Source organism: Pogoniulus pusillus, chromosome 5 (assembly GCF_015220805.1).
Source record: "Pogoniulus pusillus isolate bPogPus1 chromosome 5, bPogPus1.pri, whole genome shotgun sequence".
NCBI lineage: Eukaryota > Metazoa > Chordata > Aves > Piciformes > Lybiidae > Pogoniulus > Pogoniulus pusillus.
In genome coordinates, this window is record NC_087268.1 from 20,822,995 (window position 1) to 20,849,759 (window position 26,765).

General features: G+C 47.2%; 1 protein-coding gene across 6 annotated transcripts in view; it reads right to left on the reverse strand.

Moving 5' to 3' along the window:
- Positions 1 to 26,765, reverse strand: part of LOC135175395 (alpha-2-macroglobulin-like) — a 57,661-nt gene that overhangs the window by 16,552 nt on the left and 14,344 nt on the right. For 3 of the 6 annotated variants that reach the window (XM_064143466.1, XM_064143467.1, XM_064143462.1), the window contains exons 3-20: positions 24,734 to 24,893; positions 23,903 to 23,955; positions 23,287 to 23,307; positions 19,462 to 19,630; positions 17,127 to 17,211; positions 16,337 to 16,460; positions 14,891 to 15,005; positions 14,642 to 14,751; positions 13,493 to 13,654; positions 10,827 to 11,054; positions 9,660 to 9,723; positions 6,911 to 7,053; positions 6,283 to 6,432; positions 5,666 to 5,836; positions 4,888 to 4,987; positions 3,651 to 3,777; positions 2,318 to 2,546; positions 1,195 to 1,321 (exon numbers count right to left, since the gene is read on the reverse strand). In XM_064143466.1, coding sequence (XP_063999536.1) covers positions 1,195 to 1,321; positions 2,318 to 2,546; positions 3,651 to 3,777; positions 4,888 to 4,987; positions 5,666 to 5,836; positions 6,283 to 6,432; positions 6,911 to 7,053; positions 9,660 to 9,723; positions 10,827 to 11,054; positions 13,493 to 13,654; positions 14,642 to 14,751; positions 14,891 to 15,005; positions 16,337 to 16,460; positions 17,127 to 17,211; positions 19,462 to 19,630; positions 23,287 to 23,307; positions 23,903 to 23,955; positions 24,734 to 24,893 — 2,338 coding nt within the window. Of the gene's footprint in view, positions 1 to 1,194; positions 1,322 to 2,317; positions 2,547 to 3,650; positions 3,778 to 4,887; positions 4,988 to 5,665; positions 5,837 to 6,282; positions 6,433 to 6,910; positions 7,054 to 9,659; positions 9,724 to 10,826; positions 11,055 to 13,492; positions 13,655 to 14,641; positions 14,752 to 14,890; positions 15,006 to 16,336; positions 16,461 to 17,126; positions 17,212 to 19,461; positions 19,631 to 23,286; positions 23,308 to 23,902; positions 23,956 to 24,733; positions 24,894 to 25,124; positions 25,223 to 26,380; positions 26,463 to 26,765 lie in introns of those variants that run through there. The other 3 variants (XM_064143464.1, XM_064143468.1, XM_064143465.1) reach the window with 3 other exon arrangements.

Genomic DNA, 26,765 nt, shown 5'->3' on the forward strand with positions numbered 1-26,765 from the left:
TCACCTCTCCCCTCAGAGCTTCTAAGTTTCTCTGTTCCGAATATTTTAATGTCTGAGCTAGAAATCTACCTCAAACAGCCACAGCCAGCTGGGCACTGCCAGAGAAATGTGGGTTTGTGTTGGTGCTGGTCACACTCTGGTGCATTACAAAGAAGTTTTCTAAAGGGGAACTAAATTCAAGACAGTCTTTTATCTTCATCCACACCTTCATTACAGCAACCTGAGCAGGTGTTAGTCCACCAGCAAGAAGAGTAGTGGAGAGGCAGCTCTTATAAATCAAACAGTCTTGTTCTGAGAGGCATCATAGAATCCTATGAATCAACCAGACTGGAAGAGACCTCCAAGATCATCCAGTCCAGCCTAGCACCCAGCCCTATCCAGTCAACCAGACCATGGCACTAAGTGCCTCAGCCAGGCTTTGCTTGAACACCTACAGGGATGGCAACTCCACCACCTCCCTGGGCAGCCCATTCCAATGCCAATCACTCTCTCTGCCAACAACTTCCTCCTAACATCCAGCCTAGACCTCCCCTGGCACAACTTGAGACTGTGTCCCCTTATACTGTTGCTGGGTGCCTGGCAGAAGAGCCCAACCCCCACCTGGCTACAGCCTCCCTTTGGGTAGTTGTAGACAGCAATGAAGTCTTCCCTGAGCCTCCTCTTCTGCAGGCTGCACACCCCCGGCTCCCTCAGCCTCTCCTCACAGGGCTGTGCTCCAGGCCCCTCACCAGCTTTGTTGTCCTTCTCTGGACACCTTCCAGTACCTCAACATCTCTCTTGAATTGAGGAGCCCAGAACTGGACGCAGGACTCAAGGTGTTGCCTGACCAGTGTTGAGTACAGGGGCTGAATAACCTCCCTTGTCCTATTGCAAGCTTTGATTAAAGTATTTGAGACCCAGACACACAAAGTCACTCCAGGGCAGGAATGTCCAAGTGCTTTGCATACATCGAGTGAATTTGTGACTTCTATTCAAATGTTAAGCAATCAATAGCTCAGAACACTTCAATGGTTTGTTTAGGACCTGGAAACTGCATCCCAATGCAGTGCTCAAATGCAGGCTTGGACTTCTCCCTTCTGGCACAGACAATGTCCTTCCAAGCAGGTTTGGAGTCACCTTAGCTCCTCACACCAAAGATCTGATATCATTGACAGAAATCTAATCCCAGTATTTTCTTGTTGTCCAGTCTCTTACCTAGAGATCTTGGTGTTACTCCCCAGGCCACAGTTTTCCTTTCATTCATGCAGATACAGTAGGATTCTTCCTGCTTCTCTATTGGTGTACTCAGGAAATTAACAGATTCAGCCAAAACCACGCTGACCTGCCAGTTGGAAAGAGATATCCTGAGGGTTGGAACTGTAGAGATGCCCTGCTTGTGTGAGACAGTACAGTACATTGAAATGGGTGGATAGAGAACTACTAGAAAGAATCCAATGGAGAGCCACAAGGATGGTTAAGAAATTGGATCCATCCCCTTAAAAGGACAAGCTGAGAGACCTGGGGCTCTCAGCCTGCAAGTAGAAGTCTGAGAAGGGATCCTCTCAATGTTGACCAATATCTAAAGGGCAGGAGTCAAGAGGATGGGGGGAACAATCTTTTCAGTGGTTCCCAGTGACAGGACAAGAGGCAATGGGTGCAAACTAGAACACAGGAGGTTTCAATTAAGCATAAACAAAAACTTCTTTCTTGTGAGGTAGTGATGGTTTGGGTGTTACCTGCCCCCCTTCCCCCCCTTAAGAAAATCACCCAGACTTGGCTCAGTCAAGCTGAAAATTAAAGAATGAAGCTTTATATTTACAGCCCAGCACAATATCCAAGCAGGTATTTACAATACATACAGAAATATACAAGTTAAAAAGTAGTACAGAAACACAGAAGCCCTCCCAGAAAGCAGAGTCCCCAGGAGGGGCTCCCAACCACCTTTCCATCATCCTCCCACCCCTCTACCTTACCCCAGACATTGCCTTACATTCAAGGTGAGTTTGGAGGGTCGTCCTGGGCGGTTAGGAAGCAGAAGGATTAGTCAGACAGTAAGTTAGGTTAGAGAGAGAAGTGCAGCCCACAAATCCCAGAGAGAGACTCTGTCATCTATGTTTGTGTTCTTGTTCTTATCCATCTCAGCAAGCCTATGAGTGCAGCAGCCATCACCACTGTTTCATTTTCATAGCCTAGCATCTCATTCTTCTCACCAAAATATCCCAGCTAGGCTCAAACTAGCACGAACATACCAGTCGTTTCCACCTATATGAAATGGGAAGTGGCCCATTGTAGCTTTCCCTAACCTGTCAGACTGAGGAAAGCTGTGAATATCCCTTACCCTGATGCAGGCAGTCAGGTAGTTGAACACGGTGGCTTTTAGAGTGAAGGACTCACCACGCACCACAGAGTAGGGCATGGTAAGCTCTACGAAGAAGGGCTGGATGGCTCTGAAGGACACTGTTGGGGACAGGCCAAAGCCCATGTCCACTGAAGTGCAGAATGCGTTGGCTTTCCACTCGGTGATGGTGCCAGGGACCGTCACATTTAACTCAGCATTTCCCTCAGAACTGGCAAGAGACATAGAACAAGGTTTCAGTTATACTCTGGTCATCATCTGTAGCAGCTACCAGTTGCTTCTGGGAGAGAATGTGATCAAAGCCCACACAGATCAGTGTGATCAGAGGGGTGCCACATGGACTCTGGACTATTCAATGTGAATTATACCAGAGACTTTTATTGATCGTTCTGTCTCTCATTATATAATCTTGAGTATAGAGCACACACCTACACATTAGCATAATTAGGCAAGAACAACCCAGTCTTTTACATACATCATGCCTTGTTTTTCTCATTAACGAGATGTCCACTTATCCACCCTTCTCCCCAGATAAGGTAGCCAGCTGTGGGAATCAAGGTCAGCGTTTGCTTGTTATTATTCCTTCTCACACTGCATTCCCACAATCATCTGTTTTTCTCAGCCAACTGAACAACATCTACTGACATCGAACTCCTAAGAAGTTGGGATATGGACACTGGATTTTGCATGTCCTCCTAAAGCATCCTGCACTTAGTGATCTTGACAAATCTGTCTACTAGCAATACCCTTCTCGTTGAAATAGCAATACCTCCTTTGAGGCATAGTATCTTCTGAGGTTTTGCCCCAGAGAACCACACTTTACATGTGGACACACTCTACATGCAGACAGGCTGGAGAGAATCCAGAGAAGGACCACAAAGATGACCAAAGTACAGGAAAGGTGCCATATGAGGAAAAGCTGAGAGAATTTGGTTTGTTTGGCCTTGAGGAAGGAAGGCTTAGGGAATATTTTATCACCCCTGTTCCAGTACTCAAAAGGTGACTACAAAGAAGATGCAGACTAACATCATTTTACAAGGAGCCACATGGCAAAGGACAGACAACAGGTGCACAGCACTCCTAAGGACATAAAAGGAAACTTTTTCATAATAAGAACAATCAGCCATTGGAATAATCTCTGCAGGTAAGTGGTGAAGTGTGCAGCATTGGACACTTTTAATACTCAACTGGAAAGGATGATGAGCCACCTTGTCTAGACCATGCTTTTGCCAAGAAAGGTTGGATGATATGATCTTTGAGGTTCCTTGCAAGCTGATATTCTGTGATTCTCTGACACCTTCCCATAAACACTTACTTTACTGAAACTGTGTCCCAGATCCATGTCTCAGGGAAGTACTTTCGGACGGTCTCCAAAGGACTGCCAGCATCCCTGTGTTCCATTATTTCATCATCAAAATCTTCAAGCAGATTCAGTGCAGTGACTACCAAATTTGGTCAAGGACAGGAAGAAAGGGAAAGACGTGTCAAACTCCATTCTAAGTCAGAAAGATACATTCAAGTAGTGGTTATTTTTCACTAAAATTCTTAAACTGAGAGAACAAGTCTGAAGCCATGCCTACTGGAAATGAATGTATCTCTGCTGTCATCTCAATACTCCATTTTGCCTAAAGTCACTGCTCTTCTTACCCAGATTAGATGAGTTTGACCATTCTTCCTTTACAGCAAATCCAGCAGTGTCAAAAGAGTCATGCATGATGATATTATTGAGGGCCTATTTCTGTTGCAATAAAGAGTCAGATGTGGAACTTCCTGCCTCCAGGTATTAACTACAGTTGCACATAGTTTATTACATTTGAAGGGCCAACCAGAGCCTGGACTGCATCAAGAGAAGCTTGGCCAGCAAGGAGAGGGAGGTGATTCTCCCCGTCTACTCTGCTCTGGTGACACCCCACTTGGAGTACTGCAACCAGTTCTAGAGCCCCCATTACAAGAAGGATGTGGACGTGCTGGAGCATGTCCAGAGAAGGGCCACGAGGATGCTCAGAGGGCTGGAGCAGCTCTGCTGTGAGGACAGACTGAAAGAGTTGGGGCTGTTCAGTCTGCAGAAGAGGAGGCTCCCAGGTGAGCTTCTTGTGGCCTTCCAGGATCTGAAGGGGGCCTACAAAAAAGTCTGGGGAGGGACTTTTCAGGCTCTCAAGGAGTGCCAGGACTAGGGGGAATGGGGGAAAGCTGGAGGTGGGGAGAGTCAGAGTGTCCATGAGGAGGAAGTTGTTGAGCATGAGAGTGGTGAGAGGCTGGAATGGGTTGCCCAGGGAGGTGGTTGAGGCCCCATGCCTGGTGGTGTTTAAGGCCAGGCTGGCTGAGGCTGTGGGCAGCCTGATCTAGGGTAGGGTATCCCTGGCCATGCCAGTAAGGTTGGAACTCAGTGATCCTTGTGGTCCCTTCCAGCCCTGACTGATTCTATGAATTAGATGAGTACATTGGAACAGAATCTGATCTGTTTATCGCAATTAAAACTCAAAGTAGAAGGAAGGAAAGAAGTAGGGTAGTAAATTTTAGGTAGTTCTGTGGAGATAAAATGAAGCAATTACTAGAACCACTGTAACTCCTTTCCATCACGTGTTCTGGGTAATGCTGGCAGATTTCAGGCTTGTGGATCTTGCTGTTAGTGAAGACTTTTAAGCCCAATTCCTAGTAAACAAAGAGAAAGAAGAACAATGAATATGCAAATACATGTAAATAAATTATGTTAATATGTAAAGAATAGATGTGTTTTAATCTGATATCAATCCAAATAACAAAGGCTTGCATATAAATGTCAGACAGATGAAATGTTCAGCACAGATTTTGAGACTTTACCATACTACTCTTATCCTTAGGCTGAACTCTGGCATGATCAGATAGAAAGCCAAGACCCTGAGGATAGCTGCCTAGGTCAAAAAGAAATGTGAAAAGCATTGGACTGAGGGTAGCCAGAAAGTCTTGTGGAGGGCTCTCTAGTTGGTTATAGGTGAGTCTGTGAGTCACCAAAGTAACTGACACTTTATTAAATAAACACTTAGCTACAGAAGGTAGAGAGAGAACATGCATGACTGAGGAGGAGTTTCTAATGTTGTGGCACCAGAATTCACTTCACAGGACTGTTTCTTTCCTCAGGCCTTACTCATAGGTATTCCTATTAGCAATAAGAAGCAGAGAAGCACTCAGATACCAGTGATGGTCCATGTAGATGCAGGGGCTTGAGCCTAGTTATTTTCTTGCATACAAAAGCAAGCAAATTCACAGCAGACTTCATTAATGAGTCCTTCAGGACAGGTGAGAAGAAGAGAGAAGCCTGAATTCCAAAGAAAAAGAAAGGCTGGCACTTACCTTGAGAATGTCATAGGCATCCCCTTCGCCATCAGGAGAAATGGGTTTGTAGACAAATCCATCTAATAAAATGTTGTCAAGTGACACACAAGGTTTTACTTTGTCTTCTTCCAGGTAGTAGCCCTTGAAGATATAACCTCTGACTTCTTTCAGTGGAAGAAGATCATAAAGCTGAGGAAATGGCCAGGGAAAAATGTGGCAAGTCAGCACTTATAAGGACACAGACACTACATAATGATCTACTGATAAAGACTGGCATCTAAAAAACATGTGTAACTATAAAAATACACAACTCCACATCTACAGTGGTCTTAATAGGTACTTGACTGGTTCACCATTCCTGTCACTCCCTGAGAGCCTAAAAAGTCCCTCCCCAGCTCTTTTGTAGGCCCCCTTCAGATACTGGAAGACCACAAGAAGCTCACCTGGGAGCCTCCTCTTCTGCAGACTGAACAGGCCCCAACTCTTTCAGTCTGTGCTCACAGCAGAGCTGCTCCAGCCCTCTGCGCACCCTCGTGGCCCTTCTCTGGACATGCTCCAGCATCTCCACATCCCTCTTGTAAAAGAGGCTCCAGTTTAATCAGACTTGCTTATTACCAGAAATAGCCAAGACTCACAGAGGTGGGAGAGAGTTCATCTTCAGGCTTCATAAGGAGAACACTCTTGTCCACAGAACGGAGGGCACATAGGGACCTGGGTGAGGTGTGGAGTTGCAAGTGTGTGTTGGAGGTAGGAAGACCTTCCTTGGGTGCAAAACTCAATCGGACCTGCAATCCCAAGAGGAAATTAAAGCAACCACCTCCAGATGTTGTTACATGCTATTATAGTGAGGCACCTAGCCTTGTGAACTGAGATCTGCTGGTGCCTTGTAGCTTTCCTATTTTGTAAATCCTTTCACTGATGTGACTGCTAATAACCAGCAATTCTCTTTCTTCTTCTGTCTCGCTCCACTTTGTGTGGTTATGGCTTTGTAAATTATCACACAGACAGAATCACAGACTGCTAGGGGTCAGAAGGGACTTCTGAAGATCATCTAGTCCAACCCTCCTGCTAAAGCACTCTTGCATTGTGAATAAGTGCTGAAATCCACAACTTGTTCTAGAGTTTCAGTCATTAACTCTTAGTCAGCATCTGCTCAGACCATGTAATGAACTGATTGTGAATCCTTTCTTCACTCTGGAACTCATTGCTGAACTGCTGGCAGCAAGGTAAGCATGGCTTACATAAACACTGTCTTATACTTACTTTATTGGGGAGGCAATTTTCAATCTGGAAATCTGCTGAGCTGGCAATTACTTCCCCACTGGGTAAAGTGGCATACACAAGCATGCGGGCCAGGGGAGAAATTGCTGTCTCCACAGGGAAGATCAGCTGAAATGTCCCATAACCTAACAAAGGAGGAAAAAACAGGCTAAGCAACATCCATGAAATTACAGGAGATGCATTTTGGCTTCCCTCCACATTAAAAAAGTCAAATTCACTCCTGCTGAACATTTTCAGTTTGTCAGGGCAGGAATACTGATACATAACTGAAGTCAGTGGCTGTGATTGAAGACATCTGTGTTCAAACATTGATTGTGTAGTAGACAAATGAGATGAGTTTGGTGGGCCTCGATTCTCCTCAGTTAACATCTGACATAATCATAGAATCAACCAGGTTAGAAGAGACCTCCAAGATCATTCAGGCCAACCTAGCACCCAGCTCTGGCCAATCAACCAGACTACGGCACTAAGTGCCTCATCCAGGCTTTGCTTGAACACCTACAGGGATGGCAACTCCACCACCTCCCTGGGCAGCCCATTCCAATGCCAATCACTCTCTCTGCCAACAACTTCCTCCTAACATCCAGCCTAGACCTCCCCTGGCACAACTTGAGACTGTGTCCCCTTATACTGTTGCTGGGTGCCTGGCAGAAGAGCCCAACCCCCACCTGGCTACAGCCTCCCTTTGGGTAGTTGTAGACAGCAATGAGGTCTTCCCTGAGCAGGCTGCACACCCCCGGCTCCCTCAGCCTCTCCTCACAGGGCTGTGCTCCATGCCCTCACCAGCTTTGTTGTCCTTCTCTGGACACCTTCCAGTACCTCAACATCTCTCTTGAATTGAGTAGCCCAGAACTGGACACAAGTACTAGTAGCAGGACACAATTACTAGTAGTTACTGGTAATTTGTGCTTCTAGTGAGGATCCAGATCTTTTAATGAATATATGACACCCAAGATCTTTTGCTTCTATGTACTGTTTATTTCCCCTACAGTGCATCTCCTGATAGACATCCAAAAAGTCTCCATGGCCTCATTGTTGAAATACTTTCAAAGATAAGGCCAATGGGATCCTGGGGTGTATTAGGAAGAGTGTATCCAGCAGATCAAGGGAGGTTCTCCTCCCCCTCTACTCTGCCGAGACCTCATTTTGAATACTGCATTCAGTTTTGGGCTCCCCAGTTGAAGAGGAACAGGGATCTGCTGGAGAGTGTCCAGTGGAGGGCTACGAGGATGATGAGGGGACTGGAGCACTGCCTGATGAGGATAGGCTGAGGGGCCCAGGACTGCTTAGTGTGGGGAAGAGAAGACTGAGAGGGGATTTGATAAGTTTCTAAGTATATGAGGGCTGGCCAGGAGAGGGGGGGACAGGCTCTGCTCACTGCTCCCTGGGATAGGATAAGGAGCAATGGGTGTAAATTGCAGCAAAAGAGGTTCTGCCTCAACACAAGGGGGAACTTCTTTACTGTGAGGGTCCCAGAGCACTGGCACAGGCTGCCCAGAGAGGCTGTGGAGTCTCCTTCCCTGGAGCCTTTCAAGGCCTGTCTGGATGTGTTCCTCTGTGATGTGTGTTAGATAGGATTGTCCTGCTCTGGCAGGGGGTGTTGGACTTGATCTCCTTGGGTCCCTTCCCATCTCTGATATCCTGTGAGCCTGTGATTCATTGCAGTCACCCTGAGTTGCTGGAATGCATAACTCATGGATATTTATATCAATAAAGTAAAGAATGGGTTAGAATATTGGTCTGTGTGTGAGTGCTCATAAAGGAGAATCAATTGAGGAAAAAAAATTAAGCAAAGTGAGAGACAGAAAGGAGGCTTCTCTCTTCCTTGCTCACTTCACAGGGTAGAGAGGTTGGAAGAAAGTGTTTGGTTTATTAAAAAAAATACCTAATCACGATGCCTTTTTGTGCTAGTTTGAGCCTAGCTGGGATATTTTGGTGAGAAGAATGAGATGCTAGGCTGTGAAAAGGAAACAGTGGTGATGGCTGCTGCACTCATAGGCTTGCTGCGATGGATAAGAACAGGAACACAAACATAGATAACAGAGTTGCTCCCTGGCTTTCATTCTCTAACCTGCTGTGTGTGAACATAAGGCAAAGTCTGGGATAAGGTAGAGAGGCGAGAAGGAGGTGGAAGGGTGGTTGGGAGCCCCTGCTGGGGACTTTGGTTTCTGGGAGGGCTGTTGTGTTTCTCTGTCACTTTTTAACTCATCTATGTCTGTCTATATCTGTATGTATTGTAAATACCTGCTTGGATATTGTGCTAAGCTGTAAATATAAAGCTTCATTCTTTAATTTTCAGCTTGGCTGAGCCTCATCTGGGTGATTTTCTTCAGTGTGGGGGGGCAGGGAACACCCAAACCATCACACTTTTCATTGCTGAATTTTCTCCTCAGCAAAATAATACCTGACAGAACTCACAGCAAACAAAACTAATCCAAGCCATTTCAGAGAATCATAGAATCAGTCAGGTTGGAAGGGACCACAAGGACCATCTAGTTCCAACCCCCCTGCCATGGGCAGCGACACCCTACCCTAGAGCAGCCTGGCCAGAGCCCCATCCATCCTGGCCTCAAACATCTCTTTTTCACTTAAAAAGTTTTTTTTTTTAAATGCATTGAAATTCAAACACTGAATACTTGGATTGAAATAATTTCTCACCACACACATACCTACACACCCTCCCCCACCTCCTCCATCATCAGAGATGCTAAAAGCACATAGCTCGGCTCACCATCTCCAGGAGTCACTGTCAGATTATAGGTGTTTGCTAAGGCAATGCCTCCCTTGGCCATTACCTGTAGGACAGAGAAATCTTCCTGTAATTGTTGCTGCTGGCGTTGAAGGGAAGGAGAATGGATGTTCATTGTATTAACCACACTGTGTGAGTGTGAATCACACAGACACTGGTTTGCAAAATGAAGAGGATATTAAGCAAGTGACAGATTAGAATTTGGAGGCAGAGATACTCACTGCTAGGATGACAAATGCTTCCCTATTGGTCTGATTTTCCTTTTGTACTATAATTGTCTCAGTTCTAATTTAAATTTCCCAGAGACTCCAATATAGTTGATAGAACCAATAACAATTTCTAGAACGCCTTTCCTTCTTCCCCCTTCTTTCCCAAAAGAAAAGCCCAGACCTCCCTGCCACAACTTGACTGTGTCCCCTTGTTCTGTTGCTGGTTACCTGGCAGAAGAGACCAACCCCACCTGGCTACAGCCTCCCTTCAGGTAGTTGTAGACAGTAATGAGGTCTGCCCTGCCTCTTCTCTTCTGCAGGCTGCACACCCCCAGCTCCCTCAGCAACTTTGCTGCCCTTCTCTGAACATGTTCCAGATCTTAACATCTCTGTTGAATTGAGGAGCCCAGAACTGGACACAGCACTCAAGGTGTGGCCTGACCAGTGCTGAGTACAGGGCAAGAATAACCTCCCTTGTCCTGCTGGCTGCACTGTTCCTGAACCAGGCCAGGATGCCATTGGCTCTCTTGGCCACCTGGGCACACTGATGGCTCATCTTCAGCTACTATCTACCAGCACCTCCAGGTCCCTTTCTTCCTGACTGCTCTCAGCCACTCTGTCCCTGGCCTGTAGCACTGCTTGGGGTTGTTGTGGCCAAAATGCAGTACCCTGCACTTGGCCTTGTTAAATCTCATCCCAAAAATATTTTGTCTCTCTTCTGATCTTAATAAAATGTGCACACCCTACCCTTGCTTTCACACAGAAGCCAACGTCAGAAACATGTTTAAATCCCACTTCCACAGGCCAGAATTTGTGTTTCTGTCATTACAGACTCAGGACTAACCATAGCTGTGCTGCGGTTGCTCATCAAGAAGTGTAGCTACACATGTTACAGTGCTCTCTGTGGCCATAGATCCAAGTAACCACAAATAATTCTTACCAAATAGTAAATGACAATTTTCTTCTGCTCTTCTATGCCCTCTGGAGTGAGGATATAATGCACCTGGATCTCTGTGGTGGAACCACACCGTAAGGTCTCAGGCTTTGGCTCAATTTTGAGGAAGCTCTTGCTGGGGGAATAGAAGCGGCTTATTCTACGCAAGGCGTGTTCATGGGAAGGTGAGATCCATTCACTCTCATAGCAGATCAGCACAGGTTTATGGTCAGCCTGAGAGAGAAGAATCAAAGGGTCACAGATGACCAAAATGAGACAACAATTCACAGAACAAGTCCACAGAAAACCTCTGCATATTTTCTAGTATTCCCAGTCTTCAAAGTATCATAAAAGCTGTAAAATACCTCCAAGATCAACAAGTCCAATTGTCAACCCAACAATACCATGACCAATAAACCATCTTCATCAGTGACATGGACACTGGCATTGAGTGCAGCCTCAGCAAGTTTGCTGACAACACCAAGATGTGTGGTTCAGCAGACAGGCTGGAGAGCAGGGATCCATCCAGAGGGACCTGGACAGGCTGGAGAGGTGGGCACAAGCCAAGATCACGAGGTTCAACAAGACCAAGTGCAAGGTCCTGCATCTGGGTCGAGGCAAGCACAACTCCAGGCTGGGCAGGGAGCAGCCCTGAGGAGAGGGACCTGGGGGTGCTGCTGGTGGATGAGAAGCTCAACATGAGCCAGCAGTGTGCACTTGCAGCCAGGAGGGCCAACCACAGCCTTGGCTGCAACAGGAGAAGTGTGGCCAGCAGGGCAAGGGAGGTGATTCACCCAGTCTACTCTGCTCTGCTGAGATCCCACCTGGAGTACTGCATCCAGTTCTGGAGCTCCCATTACAAGAGGGATGTGGAGATGCTGGGGTGTGTCCAGAGAAGTGCCACGAGGATGCTCAGAGGGCTGGAGCAGCTTTGCTGTGAGGACAGGCTGAAAGAGTTGGGGCTGTTCAGTGTGGAGAAGAGGAGGCTCCCAGGTGAGCTTCTTGTGGCCTTCCAGGATCTGAAGGGGGCCTACAAACAGTCTGGGGAGGGACTTCTTAGGATATCAGGGAGTGCCAGGACTGGGTGGAATGGAGCAAAGCTGGAGGTGGGGAGAGTCAGAGTGGCTGTAAGGAGGAGGTTTTTCAGGATGAGAGTGGTGAGAGGCTGGAATGGGTTGCCCAGGGAGGTGGTTGAGTCTCCATGCCTGGAGATGTTTAAGGCCAGGCTGGCTGGGGCTGTGGGCAGCCTGCTCTAGGGTAGGGTGTCCCTGCCCATTGCAGGGGGGTTGCAACTCAGTGATCCTTGTGGTCCCTTCCAACCCTGACTGATTCTATGATTCTATGTCCTGAAGTGCCAAATCTACACATCTTTTGACACCTCCATGGAGAGTGTCTCCACCTCTTGGCAGCTTGATTAAATACCTGATCAGTCTTACTCACACGGGAGACACAGAGAAGAGAGGTGACATGACAAGATACTTGCTTTGTCTTCCTGTTGGCAGAAAGGCTGAGAACCGACAAACAGAATCATAGAATCAACCAAGTTGGAAGAGACCTCCAAGATCACCCAGTCCAACCTAGCACCCAGCCTTATCCAATCAACTAGACCATGGCACTGAGTGCCTCATCCAGTCTTTTCTTGAAGAGTGCCTCCACCACCTCCCTGGGCAGCCCATTCCAATGCCAATCACTCTCTCTGTGAAGAACTTCTTCCTAACATCCAGCCTATACCTACCCTGGCACAACTTGAGATTGTGTCCCCTTGTTCTATTGCTGGTTACCTGGGAGAAGAGGCCACCCCCCACCTGGCTACAATGCCCTTTCAGGTAGTTGTAGACAGTAATAAGATCACCCCTGAGCCTCCTCTTCTCCAGGCTGAACAGGCCCAGATCCCTCAACCTCTCCTCATAGGATTTGTGCTCCAGGCCCCTCACCAGCTTCGTTGCCCTTCTCTGGACATGTTCCAGCACCTCAACATCCTTCTTGAATTGAGGGCCCCAGAACTGGACACAGTACTCAAGGTGTGCCCTGACCAGTGCAGAGTACAGGGGCAGAATAACCTCCCTTGTCCTACTGGCCACACTGTTCCTGATCCAGGCCAGGATGCCATTGGCTCTCTTGGCCACCTGGGCACACTGCTGGCTCATCTTCAGCTACTATCTATCAGTACCCCCAGGTCCCTTTCTTCCTGGCTGCTCTCCAGCCACTCAATCCCCAGCCTATAGCGCTGCTTGGGGTTGTTGTGGCCAAAGTGCAGAACCCTGCACTTGGCCTTGTTCAATCTCATCCCATTGGCCTCTGCCCACCCATCCAGCCTGGCCAGGTCCCTCTGCAGGGCTCTCCTACCTTCCAACAGATCAACACCTGCTCCTAGCTTGGTGTCATCTGCAAACTTACTGATGCTGGACTCAATCCCCTCATCCAGGTCATCACTAAAGATATTGAACAGGACTGGGCCCAGCACTGATCCTTGGGGAACACCACCAGTGACAGCTGCCAACTGGATGTGGCACCATTCACCACCACTCTCTGAGCTCTGCCTTCCAGCCAGTTCTTGACCCAGCACAGAGTGAATCTGTCCAAACCATGAGCTGACAGCTTGACTATTCCCACTGATGGTCAGAAAAGACAGAGGCTTACCCCAATCCATCTGCCCTGTATCTGTCACTCACTTGGATTTCTAGAGAGGCTTCTGTGAAGGTGGTAGTGTCTATGGAAAACCAGGATTGTCCGTGCTCATCTGTAGTGTAATTCCCTTTGTATCTGTCTCCATCCACAGAAATCATGATGGTTTCATTGACCATTGGAGCATTGGTGCCATCTACCAGTTTCACCTAACAGAGGGGGAAAAAAAAAATCAGCAGTAGCTTCAGATTTTAAACAAATAACCAGAAAACAGTTCCCAAGTCATAGAATCAATCAGGTTGGAAGAGACCTCCAAGATCATCCAGTCCAAACTAGCACCCAGCCCTGTCCAATCAACCAGATCATGGCACTAAGTGCCTCAGCCAGGCTTTTCTTGAACACCTCCAGAGACAGACACTCCACCACCTCCCTGGGCAGTCCTATAGCATCTTCCCTTTTTTCCCCCTCCTTGCCAAGCCGGATGTTTCTTTATACATAAGAACAAAGCATGAACGTGGACACATGTGAGGCGAGTCCTGAGCTGCTTGAGTTTTCTGAGAAAATTCTCAGCAAAATGATCTGGTTGGCTGAGGAAAATTATCTGTTAGGGCTCTACGGTCCTCAGTAGTTCACTCTAGCGAGTATCATTTATGATCTTCCCTACATTATCTTCTTGCCTCTTGGTTCAGAAAAAAGTTCAGTCTCATGCCTTGCCCCAGACTAAAGCTGCACTGAAGATAAACCTATCGTTTCCATCTGGCTACCCTGAACTTTGTTGTTTGAGCTCAGGCCTGACTTATCACCTCACCTTATCTGGTGGTCACTGGATTGTTGGCAGAACCTGTTACTGCCATGATTCCTGCTCTGCTCAGCGTGGTTATGTACTGCAAGACTGTACCTTTGTTGAAGAGGCCACCATGGCTACGTATATTGTGATCACTCTTTGCACCAGGATAATGTCCCCCTGTGGAACAGCCCGTGCTTGCTGATCCCTGATGTTATTCTCATGTGTCAGAACAACATGCCTTCTATCCATTACCGGGCTGACTGCCAGGAGGTTCAGGGTCATGTGTCTGCTAGCATGCCCAACTATCATTGGTTCATCTGCCCATGCAAAGGCAGAGAAAGTGGACCAAGCCATCTGCACCCAGTGCTATACCATCTGATGGGGCTCAGAAACCTCAGAAATTCCCTACCCTCCCAAAGAGTGGGATTCCTGGTCTGTACTGAGAGTCCAGAAGGTCAAAGCTGATTTTGCTCATGATAGATGTGATTCCACAAGAGCCTGTTCCAATAACCTCTGTTCCTGAGAGAGAGAGAGCATAGTAAAGAGAGATTATCAGTGAACAGCATCATGTCTAGACACATTGCTTCATCTTCTCCATCTTTGCAAGGCCCTCTTGTTACAGTCTGCCATCACTTTGACATCTCCATGTGACACATACCTGTGCCATCTTCTGTCATCTTGCCTTGCACCTCAATGCTCATTTCATATCCCCTGCGCTGGAGCTGAAATATCTTGGTCTTTACTATACTCGAAACACATCCATGAGCGTCTGCCTAAGGAGGAAATTGGAGGGAAAATCGGAATTCTGTGAACAAAATTGGTGCCTTTTGAGACGACGACTGCATACCCCAAACCCAACATGCTTAACTTCTGCTTGCAAAATCCCAGCCTTACATTCTGGTGTCGTCTCCAAGGGCAGAACTTGCTTACATCTATTTCCTAGTGTTTCATCCACACTTAGTCTGTGTTCTGTGAGGTACTTGGCACTCCATTCACCAAGGCTGGTTTCCCTTCCTACCTTTTTCCTGCTTTCCCTCTCATTTCTTCTTTTTTCATAGAATAAGTCAGGGTTGAAAGAGACCACAAGGATCATCCAGTTCCAACCCCCGTGCAATGGGCAGGGACACCCTACCCTAGAGCAGGCTGCTCACAGCCCCAGCCAGCCTGGCCTTAAAGGCACCTGGCACCTCCAGGCATGGAGACTCAACCACCTCCCTGGGCAACCCATTCCAGCCTCTCACCACTCTCATGCTCAACAACTTCCTCCTTACAGCCACTCTGACTCTCCCCACCTCCAGCTTTGCTCCATTCCACCCAGTCCTGGCACTCCCTGGGAGCCTGAAAAGTCCCTCCCCAGACTGTTTGTAGGCCCCTTTCAGATCCTGGAAGGCCACAAGAAGCTCACCTGGGAGCCTCCTCTTCTCCACACTGAACAGCCCCAACTCTTTCAGCCTGTCCTCACAGCAAAGCTGCTCCAGCCCTCTGAGCATCCTCGTGGCCCTTCTCTGGACACACCCCAGCATCTCCACATCCCTCTTGCAATAGAGGCTCCAGAACTGGATGCAGTACTCCAGGTGGGGTCTCAGCAGAGCAGAGTAGACTGGGTGAATCACCTCCCTTGCCCTGCTGGCCACACTTCTCCTGTTGCAGCTGAGGCTGTGGTTGGCCCTCTGGGCTGCAAGTGCACACTGCTGGCTCATGTTGAGCTTCTCATCCACCAGCAGCACCCCCAGGTCCCTCTCCTCAGGGCTGTTCCCTGCCCAGCCTGGAGTTGTGCTTGCCTTGATCCAGATGCAGGACCTTGCACTTGGTCTTGTTGAACCTCGTGATCTTGGCTTGTGCCCACCTCTGCAGCCTGTCCAGGTCCCTCTGGATGGATCCCTGCTCTCCAGCCTGTCTGCTGCACCACACATCTTGGTGTTGTCAGCAAACTTGCTGAGGCTGCACTCAGTGCCTCTGTCCATGCACCCACAAAGATGTTGTACAAGGCTGGTGCCAGGACTGATCCCTGAGGGACCACACTTGTCACTGGCCTCCACTTGGACATGGAGCCATTGACAGCCACTCTTTGGGTGTGGCCACTGCATTTTAACCTTGGACTCACCTGCTTAGTGAATTCTTCACATACTGCTTCTGCTTCTTTCCCATAACAATTTGAAGCAGAATGGGAAAATTTCCGGCATACTTGGACATTCACCAAACCAGGAACAGGTTTCCCATAGGAGTACCTATAATCACAAAGCATTCTTGTATCACATGATGAGATCATCAGGGTCACATCCAGACAGATCTCCTTAAAGGCATCTGTGGTTGACTTCCTAATAGTTCTTCTTAAAGGCTGACTAATCTGATATTTGAATGATCCTAGTTGATCATGTTTCAATCATTTCCATGGTGAGCCTCTTCCATCATTCATTTCATCTGTCCCAGATGGGAGGTCTCTGTGAAGAACAATGTTGTCTGAAGAAAATTATTTCAGTCAGGAGCATTCTTTTATCACAAACTGCTGAGGGTCCAGTGAAGTGGAAAGGCAGCAAGTGGCTCAGAAGGAGCAACCTGCAAGTTCAAATGAGAACACTGGGCTTGGACCATCTGGTTAAAGGGTGTCTGACCTGACATCTCTGACTGTTTAAGGGTTCGTGGTTGGTAAGCTGTAACCGAGGAAAGAGAAAATGGACAGTAAACTGGGAGGAGATAGCTGCAGATGGGTTTGGCATCATCTTTTAAGGAACATGGAAAAGACACTTTGCTTTGAATGTTCAGGACTGATAGGATGGAGCAAGCCTGCACTGGATGTCTGGGCAAAGTATGAAAAGCCTTCCCTGGCTGTAGTTTCAGATTGAGAAAGGAGTGAAGGATGAGCAAGAGAGATTTACTCCAGCTCTGTGACTTACAGACCACAGACGGACACTGGAAGTTCCTTGTCCTTAATAGTGATCATCTTGGGCAGCTTCACCAGGACCTCGTACTTAGGCAGCACTAGATGGGAGAGAGAAGCCTGACTGGGGAACCATAGAATCACTGAATAGTAAGAGTTGGGAGGGATCTCTGAAGACCATCCCATCCAATCCTCCTGCTGGACAGTAAATGGCACAGGAACACATTCACATGGGTTTTGAGTGTCTCCAGGGAGAGAGACTCCACAACCTCTCTGGGCAGCCTGTTTCAGTACTCTGTCACCCACATAGTGAAAAAATGTTTTCTTATGCTTAGGCAGAACCTTCTATGCTCCAGCTTGCACTTGTTGCTGCTTGTCCTATCACTGCACATGACTGAGAAGAGCCTGGCTCCATCCTCCTGACACTCACCTTTCACAGATTTATAAGCATTGCTGAGGCCTTCCCTCAGTCCCCTCTTCTCTGAGCTAAAGAGACCCATTTCCCTCAGCCTTGTCTCAGAAGGGAGATGTTCCACTCCCTTAATCATCTTTGTAGCTCTGCACTACACTCTTTCAAGAAGTTCCCTGTCCTGCTTGAACTGAGAGTCCCAGAGCTGGACATAATAGTCCAGACCCAGCCTCATCAGGGCAGAGTAGAGAGAGAGGAGAATCTCTCTCAACCTACTAACCATACCTATTCTAACACATCCTGGGATGCTATTGGCCTTGCTGGCCAGCACACCCCAGAATGGCATTGGCCTTCTTGGTCACAAGGGCACATTGCTGGCTCATGCTCATCCTTCTGTCCACCAGGAGCCCCAGGTCCCTTTCCTCTATGCCGCTCTCCAACAGATCAGTCCCCAGCCTATAGTGGTTCATGGGGTTGGTCTTTCTGAGATGAAAGACTCTACACTTGTCCTTGGTTTATCTCATTAAATTTCTCCCTACCAAACTCTCCAGCCTGTCCAGGTCCCATTGAATGGCAACACAGCCTTCAGGTGTGTCAGTCACTTCTCCCAGCTTTGTGTCATCAGCAAAGTTGCTAACAGTGTTCTCTGTTCCCTTATCCAAGTAACTGATGAGTACATTGAATAGTACCAGTCCTAGCTCCCGAGGGGCTCCACTAGATACACATATTGAGGGGAAATGACTCAACCACTTCCCTGGGCAGCCTCTTGCAATGCTTGACCACTCTTTCAGTAATGATTCTTTTCCTAACATCCCATCTAAAGCTCCCTACTGCAAATCTAGGGCATTTCCTCTCAGTCTTAGGTGAGCACAGTCTGCTCCCACAAGTGCCCCTTCACCCACACAGACAGGAGGGAAAATAATCCAAAATAATGTGCTTTGGGTTGGGGTAAAAAGTTTAATTAGATGTACAATTACCTGAGTCTTATTTCACAGAAAAGCACAGCAATGCAAATCAAGCAGCAGATGCCAGTAACAGAACAGTTCCTGGAACCCAAGCGTGCAGCAGCCAAACCCAGAAGCCACAACCAGTACAGGAAGTCTCTCATATTACAGTCTGAACTTCAAGCCCCATGATACTTTGCTCCTGCCAGCACTTTCATTTTGAAGCTGACATGACATCAGCATGGTATTGAATACACACCAGCAGACTCAACTCAACCCTTGCTACTAAGACAGAAAACACCAGCATCAACTTCACTACAGCCTCCTTTAAGGTAGTTGTAGAGAGCAAGAAGGGCTCCCCTCAGCCTCCTTTTCTCCAGGCTAAACAATCCTCATGAAATTTGTGCTCTGGACTCTTCACTAGCTTCATTGCCCTTCTCTGATCATACTCCAGCACCTCAATGTCTTTCTTGAGTGAGGGGATTCTATGATTTTTGGAGTGTTCTTCAAACTTAAGTCTCATACCAAGCACGTTTTCTAAGCTTTTGCAGAGACATGAGAAGAGGAGGAAAAAGAGAAAGGACTATGAGTGAAGAAACAGAACTAATGCAGCTGATGAGTTGCAAGCCAGGGTCACCAAAATATTAACATCTCTTACTCTGTATCTGGTGCTTCTTACAGCAAGCCACTGGATTGAAAAGTAACTAAAACAAGGTCAGCTGAAATTGGTGCCACAAGCCATGCACAGGTAGCCTGTCAGACCCTACACTCCCAAAGATGCTGTGAGCAAATACAAGCTCAGATAGATTGCAAAAATGTCATAAAGTGAGCAAACTGCTCTGATACACAGCATCTTGTGGGTAGGTCACTCTGAACCCCACTGCCTGTGTGTTCAGTCCCTCCCTTCTCTATGCAAACCCCAGATAATCCTGAATTGAGAGGTCTCAGAGAAAGGCATTATTTTCAGCCCCAGTTGCAGCCCACACTTCTCTCCTTACCATATTCCTCCACGCTGAAGGAGCGCTCCACAGGAGATGAGAACCTCTTCTGCACGACTATCTTGTAGGAGCCTAGAATGGGGTCTGAGGCGAGGGGAAAGGAGAGCTGCGTAAGGCCAGTCTTCAGTTCCACCCCTTGCCACTGGTACACACGGTTCCTCTGGGGATCCTGCAAATGAAGATAACTCAGGGTCACAAGACAGTGGAGAAGGCTCTCAGGGTCAGAAAAGTGGAGTGTCAAGTGTATATAGATCACTGAATGATAGAACTGTTTCAGTTGGAAAAGACCTTTATGATCATCAAGTCCAACCATTATCTAATTCTCCCAACCCCGGTACTAAACCATGTGCCTCTGCACGACATCACTGCCTCTGTTCCACACCTTCAGGGATGGTGATTCAACTAACTTCCTGGTGACTGGCATGTAAGAAAGTTTTTTAATCATGGAGGTCCTGTATTGTCTCCCCCTTATCTCTACCTGCATGCTTACAAGCCAGGAAGCTGGAAAGACAGGCTGGCAATGTAACAGATAAAGAGATGGACAGCGGGAGTAAGTGGATCACAGGGAGAAAGGAAGGACATTTCAGTCTCCTTTACTTGCTATACAGACTGCTAAAGGTCTTTTTCCATGTCTGAAACAGAGACCAACTGAGTGGTGGTGCATAATCCTCTGAGGAATGAAACAATCATAGAATCAACCATATTGGAAGAGACCTCCAAGATCATCCAGTCCAACTTAGCTCCCAGCCCTATTCAGTCAACCAGACCATGGCACTAAGTGCCTCAGCCAGGCTTTGCTTGAACACCTCCAGGGACGACGACTCCACCACCTGCCTGGGCAGCCCATTCCAATGCCAATCACTCTCTCTGGCAACAACTTCCTCCTAACATCCAGCCTAGATCTCCCCTGTCACAACTTGAGACTCTGTCCCCTTGTTCTGTTGCTGGTTGCCTGGCAGAAGAGACCAGCTCCACCTGGCTACAGCCTCCCTTCGGGTAGTTGTAGACAGCAATGAGGTCTTCCCTGAGCCTCCTCCTTCCTCTAATCATGGGGTTGAGAAATGTATGTGTTGAAGAGTCCATATCTGTGGTGGAATGGTGGAAACAGGAACAGAGAAAGTATATCCCACACATGTCCATCCACATGAGACCCCTCCTTTCTTGTCTGCTTCTGACACTGAAGCTAAAATCACATCGTTACTACCTGTGAGTATTGCCCATTATGAGCTTTCAATTGCAAACTCTCCAAATTCATCAGATTAACCCCAAATTTATTGTAGAAGACACTGAACTAGCCCAGTGATGCTGCATAGATGGATGAACCCCTTTCAGGCTCCTTCAGCAGGATGGTTTAAGTTTACAGCCCTTCATTTTCTGCATGTTCTTTGCATTGTACCTTGGCTGTCACCAAAAGTCTATTTACTCTAGATAGTTGTGTGACTCAAGGGATGTGACTGTGTGCATTTACTTCACTGAGGTTCTATCTCAGGTCCTAGGGAAAGGGGGATGTGAATGACCTCCTCTGGTTAGAGGTAACCAGTCAGGGGGCAGAAGTGCAGAAACAGTCCAACAGAGGGGATAGTGAGGGGACTGGAGCCTTATGAGGAGAGGCTTAGAGACCTACAGCTCTTTAGACTGGAGAAAACTGAGAGAGGATCTTATCAATGCTCACCAATATCTAAAGGATGGAGGTCAAGAGGATGGGCCTCAGTGATAGGACAAGGGACAACAGGTACATATTAGGACAGAGGTTGTTTCACTTGAACACAAAGAAAGATTTCTTCCTTTGAGGGTGCCAGAGCAGTAGACCGGACTGTGGAGGAGCAATGGAGAAGGTGTGGAGGAGCAATGGAGGGATTCCAAACCTGCCTGCATGCATTGCTCTGCAACTTAATCTAGACAAACCTGTTTTAGAAGAAGGATTGGACTAGATGATCTCCAGAAATCACTCACAACTCCTACCAGTCTGTGATTCTTCCCAAGAAGCATCCTGTGAGGGAGGCAGAGTTGATGATTTGGCTTGGTCTTTTCCAACCAAAATAATGCTGTGAAATGGATCCATGAGTCAATAAAATGTACCCCATGGCTCTGACCATATCCTCTTCATTTTCACATTTTGGCTCATCACTTATCATGAGGGACACTATCAGGCTTCCTTGGAAGAAGAGTTCAATTCCTGGAGTTTATTCTCTTGAACTACTGGCTGGAAAGCAACCCTGAGGAGAGGGAGTTGGGGGTGCTGCTGGACCAGAAGCAAAATGTGAGCCAGCAGTGTGCACTTACAGCCCAGAGGGCAAACCAGAGCCTCGGCTGCAGCAGGAGAAGTGTGGCCAGCAGGGCCAGGGAGGTGATTCTCCCCCTCTACACTGCTCTGCTGAGACCCCACCTGCAGCACTGCATCCAGTTCTGGAGCCTCCATTACAAGAGGGATGTGGAGATGCTGGAGTGTGTCCAGAGAAGGGCCACGAGGATGCTCAGAGGGCTGGAGCAGCTCTGCTGTGAGGACAGACTGAAAGAGTTGGGGCTGTTCAGTGTGGAGAAGAGGAGGCTCCCAGGTGAGCTTCTTGTGGCCTTCCAGGATCTGAAGGGGGCCTACAAAAAAGCTATACCACTCCACACCCCACACTCTTAATCTTCTTTATCCAAATATTTACAGCTTGTCAGTGGCCCAGCAGCTCTTATGAGGCCTTATCTTGGAAGTTTGCTGACGGGAAGAGAGAATGACAGCACTCTGATAGGAAGATAAAAAAAGAGGAACCTAATCTGTTTCTAGCCCACCTTATGCCTCTTGCATTGTAACGATGATCTCTGCTCTAAACTGGGACGGTGCAGAATGGAGACAGCAACTTCAAGCTGTACAGGACTGACTACATAGGACAATCAGGCAAACCCACTAAAGATTCGTGGATATTAATTTCAGCACTCTTTGTGCTGCTATCATAGCTTCAAGGTCCACCACTGGTCTTTCCCCTCTTTTTTTTTTTTTTCCCTAAAAGATGTCCCAGGTAATAATTGCAAATTCAGGTTTCTCAGATTAAACCAAACAACCAAATAAAAAGGTACTTGAATCATTGACAAAAACATCTTTCCCATTAAGTTTCGTCTGTCAGTGAAGATCAGCCATACAAACAGAGGGGAAAAAAAAGATAAAAAGGGCATGCTTGAGAAGACAGAGGATGTCTGCTTATATTGTTTCTTTGGTTGATAGTTTGACACTCTTCTGGGGTTTTGACTGCAACTGACAGACATGAAAATCTTAGTTCTGCTTGGGAAGAGAGGGACATTGAACTGCTTGAGAGAGTCCAGAGAAGAGCCACAAAGGTGATGAAGAGAATGGAGCATCTCTCTTATGATGAGAGCCTGAGGGAGCTGGGGCTCTTTAGCTCAGAGGAGGCTGAGGGGTGACTTTATTAAACATGTAAGTGGTGAGTGCCAGGGCAATGGGTGGAAGTAGAGGCATAGGAAGTCTCACATAAACATGAGTAAAGCTTTTCTCACTGCGAGGTTAATAGAACACTGGAACGACCCAGGAGGGCTGTGGAGTCTCCCTCTCTGGAGGTATTCAAAACTCACCTGGATGCATTCCTGTGTGATTTGCTATAGGTGATCCTGCTCTGGCAGGAAGGTTGGACTAGATGATCTTTGGAGGTGCCTTCCAGCCTCTAATATTCTATGATTCCCCATTCAAAGTACCACACAAAGGAAAAAGGTCAAACAAGTGTGTTTTTTCCATTGCACCTCAGCCTGGAAACACCACAGGTGGAGACTTCTCCCTCAGTGCCTGCGCATTGTGCTGAAATAGCACACAGGAAGTTATCCACTCACCTGAACATAGACCAATGGAAACTGTGGGGAAAGAATAAAGGAAAATCAGCATTAGAAACAGGAGTCACACATCAATAGAAGTCATTTCCAAACTGGGTCTTAACGTCACAGGAACAGTGTTATAAGAAATCTTTTTGGGTTCTTCTGGGTTCTTCTTTTTCTGTACTTGCTATTTCCTTAGTTCTTGATGGTTAAGGGATCTCATCTGTATTTTAGTGTCCCAACTTTTTCTTTTACTACAGTATGAAAATGTAGGATTTTTCAAAGTTGTCATCTGCATGAAGAACTGTAGTCAAATAAGATCCTTGTCATGCTGCTCTCTCTGGCTCTGAGGATGTGCCTCTACTGCCAGAAGCAACAGCACATCTGGTGCTTTTAATGGAAGTTTGTCCCAGGCATGCCTACCACAGATGTTCCTTTGCACATCTGGCTTTGATTCCCAGTCAGTAAAGACAGATGGAGTATGTCCCAGGACAAGCTATTTAAAGGGTCACAGGTGGTGTGAGTAACAAAGGATCATACACTTTGAAGGTCATCTTCAGTGGTTCCAGATGATGGTGGAGATTGCATTAATTGGGAATTCAATCTGGTTAGCAACAAGGAATTATGGCTTTACCTTCTCATTCAGTGGATAGAAGTCTTTGTCCAGGGAGATGATCCGAAACAGAACTGAAAGGTGTAATGGAAAAAAAGGAATTTTACTGTTAATTTTGTACTCATTCACAGGCTCACAAGATGCTAGGGGTTGGAAGGGACCCAAGGAGATCATTGAGTCCAACCCCCCTGCCAGAGCAGGACAATCCTATCTAACACAGATTACAGAGGAACACATCCAGACAGGCCTTGAAAGCCTCCAGAGAAGGAGACCCCACAACCTCTCTGGGCAGCCTGTGCCAGTGCTCTGGGACCCTCACAATAAAGAAGTTCCCCCTTGTGTTTGGCGGAACCTCATTACTGGGCAATGTCAGTGTTTCAATAATTTATAACTCCTACTCAGTCCTTGGATCACAGTCTCTGAACTGGGATCTCTAAGCTAGGGATGTAATTACTTCAGGCTCTTTCTCTTGCAGATGGTAAGAGGCAAATACATTTAGAAAGATAATCAGGTTTTGGCTGAACTGAACTGTCCCTTAGGAGTGCTTGTCCTGCTTTGTTGATTCAGGTGCAGCCACGGGAAACTATGCTTTGAAGTCATCCCAGATTCGTGTCTCTGGTTGAGTACAACCAATCTGAGCCTGTGCTTACATCTGGCTGAGATGCTGTGCCTGGAGCACAAAGAACAGGAATGATGAAGGTCCCACACGTCCTCAGATCGCAGCTGACAGAAGTAAGATTTAAAGGGTGCTTTAATTCTCCCCGTGAAGAAGACTGGAAACTTTAATAAAAGGGAGTGCAAGCCTATAATATTATCTGCTGTCAGAGTCAAGGCCAACCTGATCCCCTGTACCTGTCTGTCCAGGCTTGTACATGGGTTTGTCTGTCTGGATGAAGACCAAGCTCTCAGAATCCTGGACCAGCATGGACTTGCGGCTCCTGAACTGCAGTGTCGTCCCCTCCACTGTCACAGTGACAAATGCCATTGATGTGCTGCTATTCAATTTTGGAAGCTAAGGGAAAGAAAGAAGATAACTGCTTTAGTGACCTACCCCACTGTGCTAAGCCTTTGAAGGAGGCTTTGAGAAGGAGATAGGTCTCTGATTTGCCTGAAGAGACTCAGTGCTGGATGGAAGCATGAGGGTTTTGATAGGAACTTGGACGGTTTGTCTCCTCTGCCTTAAGAAAAGCTTTTCCCTTTGGAGTTGTTACAATGATAGATCTTCTCTATATCCTTTAGTTACCTTCATGATGCTTCCTCCTCTCCTTCCAGTACTGGAAATCTTTTCCCTTCTTTCTCTCCCTTTCCTTAGAGAAATAGAGAATCTGATCTTGTTCCCTCCTAGGATTTATCAAAAAGGAAATCAGGCCAGATCACAGGCTCACAGGATGTTAGGGGTTGGAAGGAACCCAAGTGGATCATCGAGTCCACCCCCCCGCCAGAGCAGGACAATCCTATCTAACACACATCACAGAGGAACACATCCAGACAGGCTTTGAAAGTCTCCAGAGAAGGAGACTCCACAAGCTCTCTGGGCAGCCTGTGCCAGTGTTCTGGGACCCTCACAGTAAAGAAGTTCCCCCTTGTGTTGAGGCAGAACCTCTTTTGCTGCAGTTTACACCCATTGCTCCTTGTCCTATCACAGGGAGCAAGTGAGCAGAGCCTGTCCCCCACTCCTAGTCAGCCTTCATTCTAGGTGAGGCACTTAGTGCCATGGTCTAGTTGACTGGATAGGGCTGAGTTCTAGGTTGGCCTGGATGATCTTGGAGGTCCCTTCCAACCTGGATGATTCTATGATTATCCTTGTAGCACTCCACTGGACTCTCTCCAGCAGATCCCTGTCCCTCTTAAACTGGGGAGCCCAAAACTAAGCACAGTATTCAAGATGAGGTCTCATCGGGGCAGAGTAGAGGGGGAGGAGAACCTCCCTTGATCTGCTGTACACACATTTCTTAATACACCCCAGGATGCCATTGGCCTTCTTGGCCACAGGGGCACATTGCTGTGCCATTGTTTAGCAGCTGGGACCAGTTGCTTACGTTACTCACCAAGCAGCTCTCTGCACAAAACAATCATGAATAAGCTCCAGGAGACAAATGACATCATGTACCTCACTTCTTTTAAGCACTCCACAGTTTCTACTTCACTTGTTTTCCCTCTAAGGCTCACACACATATTACACAGACACAGGGTACGCTCTGTCAGTCAGAGCTGTACGATGATGTCTCAGTTCTAATTTAAATTTCCCAGAAACTCAAATATAGTTAATAGAACCAATAACAATTTACAGGATGCCTCCCCTCTTCCCCCCCTCCTTTCCCAAAGAAAAAGAATTAGATGTAGGAAAAGGAAAAGGTAAGCAGACCCAAACAAATAATCCCACTGCAACTTGGAAGCTAAAAGAGGAAAAGTCTAACAATAAATAAAGGGTATTTGAGGTAAGGAAGCTACAAAAGGTACAGGGAAGGGAAAACAAGATACAAAATATGTAAATACAACCAGATTGATGGCAATGGATTTTCCACCTCATGGGTTATGGTCACACAGGAAAAGAAAGAGGGACAGGAAGATGTTACTGGCAGGCAGGAGGCAGGTAGGAGAAAGAGAAATAGGAAGTTCCTCTGGGTTTATATGGATTTTAGATAGCAAGTGGGAGTGGGCTAAGCACCACACCTGGTAGTGGTCAGACCCACCTCTGGGGAGGGGTCAGGACCACCTGTGGTCAGGGTCAAGACCACTCCCCCAGGAGGGTTAACCCTTTACAGATGAAGAATTCTAGAAGAGTTCTGTAAACCTTGTAAGCACAGACATATCACCTGGGATGCAGATTCTGGCTAACAGTGGAAAGTTCTTCCTTATGAGGCTGTCACAGTCTATTTTCCAC